Source organism: Uranotaenia lowii, unplaced genomic scaffold (assembly GCF_029784155.1).
Source record: "Uranotaenia lowii strain MFRU-FL unplaced genomic scaffold, ASM2978415v1 HiC_scaffold_508, whole genome shotgun sequence".
NCBI classification, from domain to species: Eukaryota; Metazoa; Arthropoda; class Insecta; order Diptera; family Culicidae; genus Uranotaenia; species Uranotaenia lowii.
In genome coordinates this window covers 14,359-26,718 of record NW_026598432.1, presented here as the reverse complement: position 1 = coordinate 26,718, position 12,360 = coordinate 14,359, and the positions used below count along the sequence as shown (strand labels likewise).

Genomic DNA, 12,360 nt, shown 5'->3' with positions numbered 1-12,360 from the left:
AAAAATAAAAATTAGATTTTTATCGATCGATATTGATAGTCTGCTCACCATTACTTTCAGTTGAAGTCATGACATGTGTTCTTCTTTTTTTATCTACATGCAACAAACGCAAGGATTCAAGCTACAACTAAATGCATATTTCAGCCAACTTTTTAGTTATTACTCGCGAGTTTCACAGTTAGTTTCAATCGGATTTACTTTTAATGTCCATCTGAATTTTGGACAAAGTAATTGAACGCATTGCTTACGCAAATTTATTTACTCCGATACGCGTGCCACTTGAGGCGTGTAAAGTAAACAAACGACGTCTGTCGAGCGATGCGTCGGGTCGCAATCGTTCGATGCACGGATGCCAAGCGTTTGTGTTCAAGCATGTGCCAAAGATTATAAAAACACAGACTTTCTACTTCATACTTTGAAATTTTGATTTTTTTTTTCAATTGCTCATGTAATATTGCACTATGGGAATAGAAAACTTAGGTCTTCTGAGTAACGAAGTTTATTTATTTTATCGACGAAACATTACAGAACTGAAATAGTTATTTACTCAATCAAAACATTCACCATGCTGCTCAGTTTCATGGACAAGACATTCTTCGGCTTGGGAAAAATCGATGACTGTATCCATTTCGATTTTGCTCTTATCACTACTTTCAGTTCTTAACCTGGATCCGCTTCCCCTCGGTTGTCCGACCAACCAATCTAGCGATTCCGTCAAAGGATGTCCAGCGTGCATTTTGGTTCGCAGATGCACGATTAGATTTTTCTTCAGCGAGAATTGTTTGGCGCAAATGGGGCACTGATGGGCCGGACCTTGTTCATGTTCCAGAACGTGAATTTGCAGCAGCTTTCGATTTCGAAACACGTCGCCACACTTTTCGCAGCTGTGCTGCTCTGGAAAGTGTGCGTTGCGCATGTGGGACCCAACTTGTTTGATGACCGCGTTACAGAGTCGACATTTGAATCGCCTATCTCCTGGATTTTTGGGCTTTGGTTTTCCCGGATCAAGCACTTCGTCGTAATATTCGGTCCAACGTTGAGCGGGTTGATATTTGCCGTTCTCGTGGCGTTTCTCGTGCAATCGCACATAATTGATTGAATTGAATCTAAGACAAATTGGACAGATCATTAAAATAAACGAACAAACGAATGTTGGAGAATTCAATAATTGAATAAATTTGCAAATGAAAATAAGACATATCGAACTTACTTCTTCGAACAGAATCGACACTGAAATTCCTGCTCCGAGTGCATAGTTCTCATGTGAGATCTCAGCGCATCTAACCGTTTCAGCTTCTTGTGGCACAGCATACACTCGTGCTGAGGTTCAGTTGGTTCATGAACCGAACTGATGTGCCGATTCAGATGGCGCTTTCCCTTGAACATTTTGCCGCAGTACTGACAGCTAAAGACGTAGGTGTGGGTACGCAAATGATGCTGCAGGACCAACTTGGTTGGGAACTCAACGCCACAAACTTCGCAAAAATGGGGTTCGTGCTTTCCGGTTTCCTCTGGATGAATCTTTTGCATGTGCAGATCTAGCGAATTGGTGTCGCTGTAGTGCCGATCACAGTGCGGACATTTGTATGGTTTGCGGTGCATGAGCAAGTGATTGTTGATTGCAGTTGTATCGATAAGGACAACTTTTTCCATAACACACTGATTGCACGTGTAGGGTATCAGATCCCGATGATCGTTAAGATGTGCTACAAGTGCCTCGGCCGATTCCATCTGTTCACCGTTGCACATATAACACTTATGGTCAGTTCTTCGTGGACGATCGTGAAACAACAGTCGCGTCCGCTTACGTCCTGGTTTTCGTTTTGTTTTCGGTTCTGGGCTTTCGTCGCTGTTGTCAGGAGTTTCGCATTTCACCTGCCGTCGCTTTCGTGTCTTTCGTTTTTGAACAACTTTTCTGGGTTTGGCTCGTCTGCCTCTCTTGGATACTTTAACAATTTCTTCGTATTCCTCGTCGCTTTGTTCAAGTTCTTCTTCGTTAAGGTATTCTTCGTGCATCTCTTCAGAAGCATCAGACTCTTCCTTCAACTCGGTCTTATTGATTTCCTTCACAAAGCTATAACAAATACTACTGATTAGATTATAGAAATTCGAGTTATATTAAAGAGTTTTGAAATTTCCGAGGTTCGTTTTACGTTTCAATTAGAAGATAACCCCCTTTAAATGAATGTCAGACAAATTTGAACATAAATCCATACACTCAACTTTTAATTACACAAGAAAACTTGGTTCGTCTTTAAGAACAAGGTATTCATAAGAAGTAATTGCAGCGGATTTCTTATCACTCCCGTAAAAAATTCCAGCGGATTGGGGAAAATGAGTAACAAACATAAGTTCGATGCTATTAGCGACGGAATTCAAAAACCAATGACGACGCATACATAATACTAATTAATAAGTATACTTACAGATCCTGTTGGGAGGAACTGTTTAGCATTTCTAGTTCAATTTCCTCCTCTTTAATGTCCACTAGTGGGACGTGTTTTTGCGTATCGTTCAACTGCCTCCGCAGTTCCAAATCATTCTCTTGAACTCGCCTGATCGTCTTTTGGACTTCACGCATATCATCTGAACATTCTTCGCATACCTGTTGCGGCAGTCCATCATTGGAATACACCTGAAAATAGAAATATTGAATTTTTAATTACACAACTTTTCTTTTTATTTTATCTGGCCACATTCGAAAGCAACGCTTCATTATGAACAAGTACATTTTTTGGATTAGATGGTACATTTTTTTCAATATGTACAACTTATTGGTCACGTTATTTGAGTGCTATCCGTTAGAATCTTAGTTACACCAAACAGAATCATTCAGTTATAGGGCGTATTCTCCAGATCCACATAAGACTTACCTGAATGCGTACTATTTCCTCGAGCAGGTCGGCTAGCGTTCCCTGTAGATGCTTCTGGTGGATGGGCTGTAGGTTTGATTTGTTCTCCAGGCAGAGCCGACAGATGGTTTCGAAATCCATTTGCAAATCCTGTAGTGATACGATTCCGCTCACTAATCATGCCATTAATTGTAACAAATTTTTTTTTTTTTCATTTTGGGGGGCTTTTGGCACGGACCAATGTGATCCATAAAGCCAGTGTAACAAATTTTAACAGCACTCCTAAATTTCTGCTGGTTTTTATATTTTTCGAAGCGTTTGTCCTCGGCTCAAAATCACAACAAACCTCGACATTAGCATAGGGTTGCCATTTTCAACAAACATGAGTTCAAAAAATGTCTAAATTGAGTTCCTATCCTTAAAATGGTTAGTTATGAAGTGTTCTCAATTATGTGTTAAATCTTTTTTTTTAACCGGTTGGTTTGTTCATCCTTAAGTTTGTTTAATCCTTTGATTCCTATCGTCGATCATTTTATTTCAAATTTTAAGATGTGTTTCGCCTGTTTTAAGAAACAGTCAGATTTATTTTCTTAATCTGATTTCTTTCTTAGATTTTCATTTTCTTATACAATCTTACTTGCTTCAGATACATCTACTTGGACAATATGCCGATCCCCGGTCGACCGACCGGAATGAGAAAACGATGGAAAACAACAATGAAAACCCCGAATTTCTGTTCTGAAATAAATTATATCTGTATATCACGTAAGTTATTTAATGTTCTTTAAATAAAAACATTTTTCTCTCTGTTTGATTATAATTTAAATTTAACATTATTTTGCGAATGTTCTCAAACTGAAAAAGGGGTTTCCATAATTTCATCAAAAACGTATGTATACATTTGACAATCAACCACAATTCCTTTCGGCGCAGATGATGAATTAAGGTGGGAGCACAATAGCCCGTCGTGCGTCGCGTCGCGTCAGCGTCGCGTTGACATTTCATTTTGAGGATATAGTTTTCCGTTTGAGCCACCACAATGATACGTCGCGTCAGTGAAGACCTTGTACTAAAATGCAAAACTTGTTCTAAACAGCAGCGTTCTCCAACGTCGACGCTCTGTTTTTGAAAAATTTGGAAATGGTAGCGCGTCAATGATAATTTTTAGGCAGTGTAAGTTCGAATTTCAGCCAGACATCAATTTAATATCGCTACAATATTATAAAAAGTGTATTGGTAAATCAAAACTTAATAGAAATAAATTCAGTGCATTTAAAATAAATTAATTCGTTATTTACGGGAAGCACAAAAATCACGAATTGTATTTTATTTACATTTTTATATTTCTATAAATTTATTCTGAAACATAATTAACATTTATAATCCACAAACAATCACTATCACTATTGACACTGTGGGAATTTTCGCTCCACTACCGGAGGAAGAATTGAGTTGGTGGGTGATCATCCTCCATTGAAGGCTCCAACGCTGGAAGCTGTCCATTCTGCAGGCGTAGCTACCGTCTTCTTCTCTGGGAGGCAATCATGCTTATTTCTTCTCTACCATATGAATTTTGAAATTACTCTGGAGTGATTGTAGGCATTGTGCAGCCTGGCGATCCCCTTCCGGCTGGAGGATTGGTAATTGCTGACTGGATCCTGGGCTGGGAGATGCCCATTCCGCAGAGGTGAAGTTGTGATTCCATCGCACAAAACTACCGCCAATGGTATTGACTGGAATGATTTGGCTTCTAATCCGCTAGGAGACGAACAAACGATTCTTCCAAAAACAAACTTTACACTGCTTATCGGAAGCAACAAATCAAAACAAACGTTTCCGTTGCTATGTCTTCGACGCTGCATTGTAATGCAAAAATCGTAGGGTGCGTCGCGTCAACGTTTTAGTACTTAACGACGGTGTTGACAGCTGACGCGACGCGACGATCGACGCTGTATTGTGTTTCAGCCTTTACAGATAACAAATCTGAGCACTCTTTACTCAATTTTCTGTATAAGATACACTGAAAAAGTTATCCCATGCTCAGATCATTTCGGAATTAGCCTGTATGCTAGTTCTCCATCAGCATCATCATCAGCAGATGGTTGTTGACAACCGTTTGTTTACGAAGAATAGTTGCAGTTTTCATTTGCACCCGCGCTAATTTGCATTCGTTTCGTTACAATTTTAAACAATATTAACTACTCCGGAAATTCCTTTTTTCGACTTGAATGATGGACTTCAAAGTAATTTGTCGGTTGTGTTTGGAGCAAAAACCACGTTTGCGCTCGATCCATGATGAACATCCAGAAGGATCGCTTGGACAGCTTCTAAATCGCATAGCTCTGATGAATGTAGGTTTACTATTGTTTACTCCTAAGGAACGAAATTCTCATTCTCGTATTCTTGATATTTTAGGTGGAACCCGATGATGGATTACCGCAACACGTCTGTCGACAATGCTCTGGACAGGTACGCAGAATGCATCAAATCATTGATACTTATCGTCAAAATGAGATCCTTTTACGGGAACAGCTAGGTTCAGAAAAACAAATACCAATGATTGAAATCAAAGAGGAAGAAGTTGAAATAGAACAATTGGAGGAGGGCAGCCAACATAAGCTGTAAGTATATAAGCGAGTACTCTGCCGCTCATAGCAAGTCCGACCATTTGCGTTTTGGTCGAAATGAGGAAATCGGTAATGAAAAATCGTAACTGTTACTATAAGTTCATTTTAAAGCTAAAAAGTGGCCATTTTTCAACTTTATATTTAAAAATGTTCTAGCGCAATTGGTTTTTATTTTTTCCAGTATTGTCAATGACCTCTTCGAACCGGAAGTTAAAGATGAGTCCTCTGAACCGGATAATTCAGACGAGTTCAATGCAGAATATTTGGATGAGGATTTTATCTCTCATGAAGATGACGCAGGCAACCAAGGCGATAGTGAGGTACCTAACGAGAAGAAAGATACAGAACAAACAACTTCAGATGTTGATTTACTTACACCTGTAAAAGTCCGTCGTAAAAAGCGTCGATCTTCCGTGAATATGCAACCTCGGCGAAGAAGAGCTAGAACCAGTGATGGTGAACCGAAACCAAAACGCATCCGCAAAGACAAAAACCCGGGTCGACCGCGACAAAACGAGCACAAATGTTACGTCTGTCAAGGAACACCGCATGAGTCGGCCGAATCACTGCTAGCACACTTGAATGATCATCGGAACATGCTACCGTATACTTGTTCCGTATGTATCAAACGGACAGTTATCATCAATGATGTTACCGTCATGAATAACCACCTGCTAATGCATAGAAAACCTTACAAATGCGAACACTGCGATCGGCATTACAGCGTAACAGCCGCTCTTGATTTACACGTCCAGATGGCCCATCCTGAAAAACACCCCAAACTTGAGCCGCACTTCTGCGAAATCTGCGGTGGTGAATTCCCAACAAAGCTGGTACTACAGTACCATCAACAGCGGGAGCACAAGAAGGGTTACGACTGCCACACCTGCGGTAAATCGTTTAAAGCATTACAGCCTCTCAAGCGACACATAGCAACGGTACACGCAGCACCTGATTCCAAAAAGTTTGAGTGTAACATATGCCACAAAAAGCTGAAGTCTTTGGAAGCTCTTCGATCGCACATCAGGATTATGCACACGGATCAGGAGTTTCAATGCAAATACTGTCCAAAAAAGTAAGTTGTAACCCCAATCAGTAAAACTTTTTTATAATCAAAATTTTTTTCAACTTAGGTACAGCACAACAGCTGCCGTGCGCTTGCATGAAAGCCGGCATGAAAACAATGATAATTACCAACCTTCGAAAACCTGGACTGAGTACTACGAGGAGGTGGTTATACCCGGAGAACCGCCCAAACCTGCTGGGTCAAAAAAATTTAAATGTCTGCTATGCAGCGCCGTGATACGACAGGTTGGCACTCACATGCGCCATCTTCACTTCCCAGAAAAGTACAGTTGCGATGAGTGTGGTCAAGAATTCAAGAACAAAGCGTTGCTCCGAATACACATCCAGGAGCACAAGGAAGGTCCCGCCCACAAGTGCCCGATCTGTGCAAAACCATTTTCGCAAAAGAAAAATCTCATAGCCCACCTGCGCACCAAAAAACACGAAGGTCATCCGTTGACGGAATCCCTGGATTGGCTAATGATTGGAAATAGGAGCGGGAAGGCGGATGCAGAAAAGAGTGAAGTGGATGTGAATGAGAAAGACGATTATGTAAAACCGAAAGTTGGTGGTGTCAATGTAGAATATTTGGAATCATTCAAAAATTTCGAGGCGAAAAAATAAACGAATCATCGAAATTGTGGTTACTAGTTCTTATACTGAAAATCAATTTTCAGTAAATATGTTCAATCAATAATGCGAGTCTGTCAGTCGCGCATAAAGTGAATTGTGTTGTAATTAATATTGATTTTCAAAAACAATTTTTTTAACGAACATAAATTCTAGAGTTTGATTAGATTGTATGAACCAACATAAAAAAACTGAGTTATCTACTGCAAACGATTGATGAATATGTATTCTATGATCGTAAAAATTTGGAAGATTAATAACTATAAGAAATGGCTTGTGTTTAACCCTCTGCTATGGCCGAGAAATCAATGCTTGTACATATTAGTAAAGGAAATATTATTCGGCACGCAAGCAAGAAGCGCCCGAAGTATTCATTTGGCCGAGTTGTTGAAAAATCTTAATCACAAGTCCGAAACTCAATTCAGGATTGTTGGTATTTTTTGCTCATTTGCATTAGAATTCATCCGCATAATGCTTGAAAAATCACCGGGATAATGTAAACACTTCTGACCGATTTCTTATAGGGTAAAGCCAAGTTCATCAATCAGCACGCTAGTCCGTATGTTTCCAATTCTATCAGCAGATGCTGATAAGATCAAAATATTATTACCTCTGATTAAATTATACGTTTTTTGGTCGGCGTACATTAATTTTTAATGCCCTGGGACAAACATACTTGGATTTTTTCACCAGCACAGCTGATACGTTAAACTTTTCCATCAACCCAGATAAAACAAAAACCATATTCTTCCAACGGGGTACTAAAGAACTGGACTTCTTTATTAATAATACCAGGCTAGAAAACGTTAGAAGCCACAAATACCTTGGAGTAACCTTCGACCGTTCGCTCAATTTTGGAATACATGTCAAACAGCTTAGAACAAAGGTACAGGATCGACTCAACATGATCAAGGTCCTCAGTGGGGTCAAAAGCGGAACTCATCCACAAGCGATGATAAAAATTCATATGGCTCTGTTTCGAGGCACCTTGGAACAAAATAGCTCCGTGTACAATAATGCAAGTGTAACAAACAGGAAATTACTTGAGGTGGTTAACAACCAATGCTTAAGAAAAGTCATTGGGGCGACAAAGTCTACCCCGAGAAACGTATTAGTTGCTCTCAGTGGACAAGAACCAGTTGGGCTGAGGCAAGAGTTTGTAACAACTAAGGAAATCAGCAGACATTTCTCGAGGAACAATGTAGTGGCAGAGCAATTAAGAAGCGTACGGTTACCTGAAGATAGAAGTAGTTGGCACAAGTTCTCATACCTAGAACAGATCTATTGGCAGAACAAGGCAATACTCGATCGAGTACAACCGGTGATCCGTCTGAGCATTCGACAAGAAGTCGATATTTCATCCGACTTGGAAGGTCTTACAACAGCAAAGCAAAATACAAATCCAGCACGAGCTAAACAATTGGCACTTTTTATCATGAACGGAAGAAACAGAGGACGAGGTCGTATATATACAGATGCGTCGAAGGATGGAACAAAATGTTCGATAGGTGTGTACTTCGAAACGACCGGACAAAGGCTGTTCGCGTCCCTGAGCATGGAGACAAGCATCACATCAGCCGAGCTGATAGCTATAAAAGAAGCTACACGAATTATTGAAGAAAACTCACTATCTCACTCTGTTATATACACCGATTCAAAAGCATCATGCTTGATGCTACAATCTGCACAAGATAACAGATATGACGAAAGCATCCTGATCGAAATCCTAAGAACATGCTCCTCATACAATGTCGCGATACAATGGATTCCCAGTCACGTTTCCATCACAGGCAACGAAATCGCAGACGGTCTGGCCAAACATGGATTGCATTCGGACTACGTTTACGAAAATAATCTTATGCTCAAAGACAGTATATTCTTGTTTAAAAGATCACTAAACGAAAAAACAGATAGGTGGTACAGTAATTACTCTACAGATAAGGGAAAAAGCTTCTACTACATACAACCCGCATTCTCAAAAGTCCCGTGGTTCTTCGGAAAAGACATGAGTGGCCGGGACATCCGGCTCCTGAACAGATTAATGGCTGCACATGAGTACTCCAAATACTGGCTGGCGAAAATGAGAATCCTAGATAACGCTAATTGCGACTCCTGTCTAACACCAGAAACGGCTAATCACACAATCATGGAATGCCCTCTTTTTAACACACTGAGAAGGCAGTATGATTTCCATGGCAAATATACTAACCTTCAAGAGCTATTTAAATCAAATAACATCGAACACTACAAGGAAATAGTAGAATTTGCACGCAATGCAAAGTTAAATTACTAAGTCATAGTGACTAAATGAAAACAGGGCATATAGTCTTTGCCACTAGCCCTTCCCCCTTTGGGCTGGCCCGGAAAACGGTGCGCAGTCCAAAAGTAGAAAGAAGAAGAAGAAGAAGCCTAGTCCACACATAGGAGACGATTCGTCTCGAGACGGTCTCAGCGTCTCCCATTTTCTTCGGGAGACACTGAGACCGTCTCATGTTTCCAACAACAACAACAGACAACAAAGTTTGTCTCACAACAAAAATCGCAGTTCATGTTGCCTAGTGTGGACTAGGCTTTACAGGCTCTAGTTTACCAAACGATGGAATTCGATTGCATTTGCCGTTTGTGCTGTGAAGAAAAACCGCATATGCGGTCCATTTTCGAAGAACATCCAAAAGGTCCGCTGGACCGGTTACTAGAAGAACTTGCTCAAATACGGGTAAGTTAAATTTTAGTACGAGTAAATACATTTTTCTGGAGCATGTTTTTCTTTACAGATAGAAACCAATGACGGTCTTCCCCAGCAGGTGTGTCGACAATGTTCCGGCACCGTACGTAAAATTCAGGAATCTGTCGATGCTTATCGGGAAAGTGACCGTCGGTTGCGGAAACTGCTGCTGGAATCTGATAACCCCACTATTCTGGTCGAAATTAAAGAGGAACCAATCGAACCCGAAGAGCTGGACACATTAAGCAAAAATGAAAATTTGTGAGTTTCAGTCGTGTCTATTTACAGACCCTTAAATTAATTAAAGGATTTTTCATCTTTTTATTCAGGATTGTAACTGAATTTCAGGACCAAGAAGTCGGAACAGAGAACAGTGGTGAAGAGAACCTAGAGGTGGAATATTTATATTCGGAGGATGAAAACGAACATGAAATCGAAATTACAAACATAACCGAGGATACAGACCAAAGTGTTGAGTCCCAACAAAAACAAGCAAACTCAAAACGTTCATCGAGAAATTCCAAGCCAAAAGTGCGCAGAAAAGCCACAAAGCTAAAGGGAACGGGAAAACCAGGCCGACCAAAGACAAAATTCCAAGATCCAGATCGACCGCGTCTAAACGATTTCAAATGTTATGTATGCAAGGGAGCTAAACTTGGATCCAAAGACTCATTACTGGCCCATCTCAACGAACATCGAGACTGGCTACCGTACACTTGTTCTGAATGTGTACGCGAAACGATTGTGATAAAAAATGTGACCACCTTGAACAATCATCTGAAAATGCACCGCATGCCACTGAAATGTCAGCACTGCGATCGACACTACAGCGATACCAATGCTCTGGATCTCCACGTTCAAATGACCCATCCGGAGATATCGGGAAAGCATGAACCACACTTTTGTGAAGTCTGTGGCGGCGAGTTCCCAACGCGGTTGGTTTTACTGATCCATCAACGAAACCATCGGCTCCGAACCAGCTGTGAGCATTGCGGCAAACAGTTTAGCGACGTGCGGAATTTGAAGCGGCACGTGAGTTCTATTCACGAGGCAGTCGAAGCAATGCATGAATGTAAAATTTGTTCCAAAAAACTAAAATCGGTTGAGGCACTCAGCAAGCATTTAGAAATATTTCACTCAGATCAGCAATTTAGCTGTAAATACTGTCAGAAAACGTAAGAACTAAAAGCTTAATTTTTGTGTCGTAAATTATTCAAATTTTCTTTATCCTCAGGTATACTTCAGTTGGTTCTTTACGGTTGCACGAAAGTCGTCACGAAAATAACGACAATTACCAGCCCGCCAAGCGATGGATTCAGTATTATCAACAGATTACGCCCGAGGGAACACCAGCTTCGGAGCGAAAGTTCAAATGTCTCATTTGTCGTGACATCTTAAAACAAATCGGAACCCACATGAGGCGAAAGCATTTCCCCGAAAAGCACCAATGCGATCAGTGTAAGGAAGTTTTTCACGATAAAGCTTTGTTGCGTGTCCATGTTCTGGAGCACGAGCAAGGACCTGCCCATCGTTGTCCCATCTGTGGCAGAGAATTTTCGTTGAAAAAGAACTTAGTAGTACATATGCGTACCAAGAAGCACGCCGACCATCCTCTTGCCAAATCGTTGGACTGGCTGATGGTGAGGAAAAAGTCCGGGAGTGAAAATAGTGGCATAACCAAATCAAAAAGTAAGGAAGCTACTGAGGTGACGAATCAAAGTGTAGATGGTTTAAGAGAAGATCAAGCTTTCGACGGCATTGTCTAAATGGAATCTATTCTGTTGAATCTCCGAACTTTTTGAGAAAGAAAGCCAACTGAAGTTTCTGCGAAATCATATTTTAAGCTCAATTGGCTATATACACAGACTCACGACACCATTTCGAAACAACGGAAAATATTTCTCCCAATTCAATTGGATTAAATGGAAAATGCTTTTAAATTTCAACCCAATTTACATTGTGGCAAAAGAAAAAAAACTTTGAATCAAATGAAACTATTTTTTTGTATCGAAGCATTTTGCGGAACTTTCCTTTAAAATAATTTTCTCGTCGGGTGCATTGTACAAACCTGTTACTAATGTTAGAGATTTGACCGATTTTATACATTTCGCTGCGAAATATTGTTTCACTGTGGTGAGTTCACGTTCACGCCCGCGTTCACAAGAACTGTAAACCGCAATATATATGTAATATGGAGCATAAAAAATTGTATTTCGTGATATGTTTTATGGATTTCTACAGTTGCATTTGGATTGACGCTTATTGAAATTCTAAGTTTCTGCTAGATTTGATAACGGAATCATTGAATTAACGGAATTTCATTGATTGACGTCAAATTCTTTCAAAAAAAGCCAATTACCATTTCACCGCAGACCCCATATACCCAGACTGACCACTGAAGGCTGATTTTGGCGCGTTTTCCGCAGCGCTATCTACGGGTTATCGTGAAACTAACGGCCAC

General features: G+C 40.4%; 2 protein-coding genes across 3 annotated transcripts; one reads left to right on the top strand and one right to left on the bottom strand.

Moving 5' to 3' along the window:
- Window positions 1-492: 492 nt before the first annotated feature.
- Window positions 493-3,172, bottom strand: LOC129760207 (zinc finger protein draculin-like). Of its 2 annotated transcripts, XM_055757809.1 has the most exons (5): window positions 3,125-3,172; window positions 2,874-3,055; window positions 2,427-2,635; window positions 1,211-2,074; window positions 493-1,106 (listed from the first exon to the last, which is right to left on the bottom strand). In XM_055757809.1, the coding sequence occupies exons 2-5, from the start codon at window positions 2,991-2,993 to the stop codon at window positions 548-550; spliced, it is 1,752 nt and encodes a 583-aa protein (XP_055613784.1). In that variant the 5' UTR covers window positions 2,994-3,055; window positions 3,125-3,172; the 3' UTR covers window positions 493-547. The 2 variants fall into 2 exon arrangements, with proteins under 2 accessions (XP_055613784.1, XP_055613783.1); XM_055757808.1 differs by having other exon boundaries at window positions 494-1,106; window positions 2,874-3,165.
- A 1,802-nt stretch (window positions 3,173-4,974) lies between these two features.
- LOC129760208 (uncharacterized) lies at window positions 4,975-11,671 on the top strand. Its single transcript, XM_055757810.1, has 9 exons — window positions 4,975-5,203; window positions 5,268-5,473; window positions 5,661-6,554; window positions 6,613-7,156; window positions 8,049-9,431; window positions 9,744-9,890; window positions 9,949-10,160; window positions 10,229-11,074; window positions 11,134-11,671. The coding sequence occupies exons 1-9, from the start codon at window positions 5,081-5,083 to the stop codon at window positions 11,663-11,665; spliced, it is 4,887 nt and encodes a 1,628-aa protein (XP_055613785.1). The 5' UTR covers window positions 4,975-5,080; the 3' UTR covers window positions 11,666-11,671.
- Window positions 11,672-12,360: the final 689 nt, after the last annotated feature.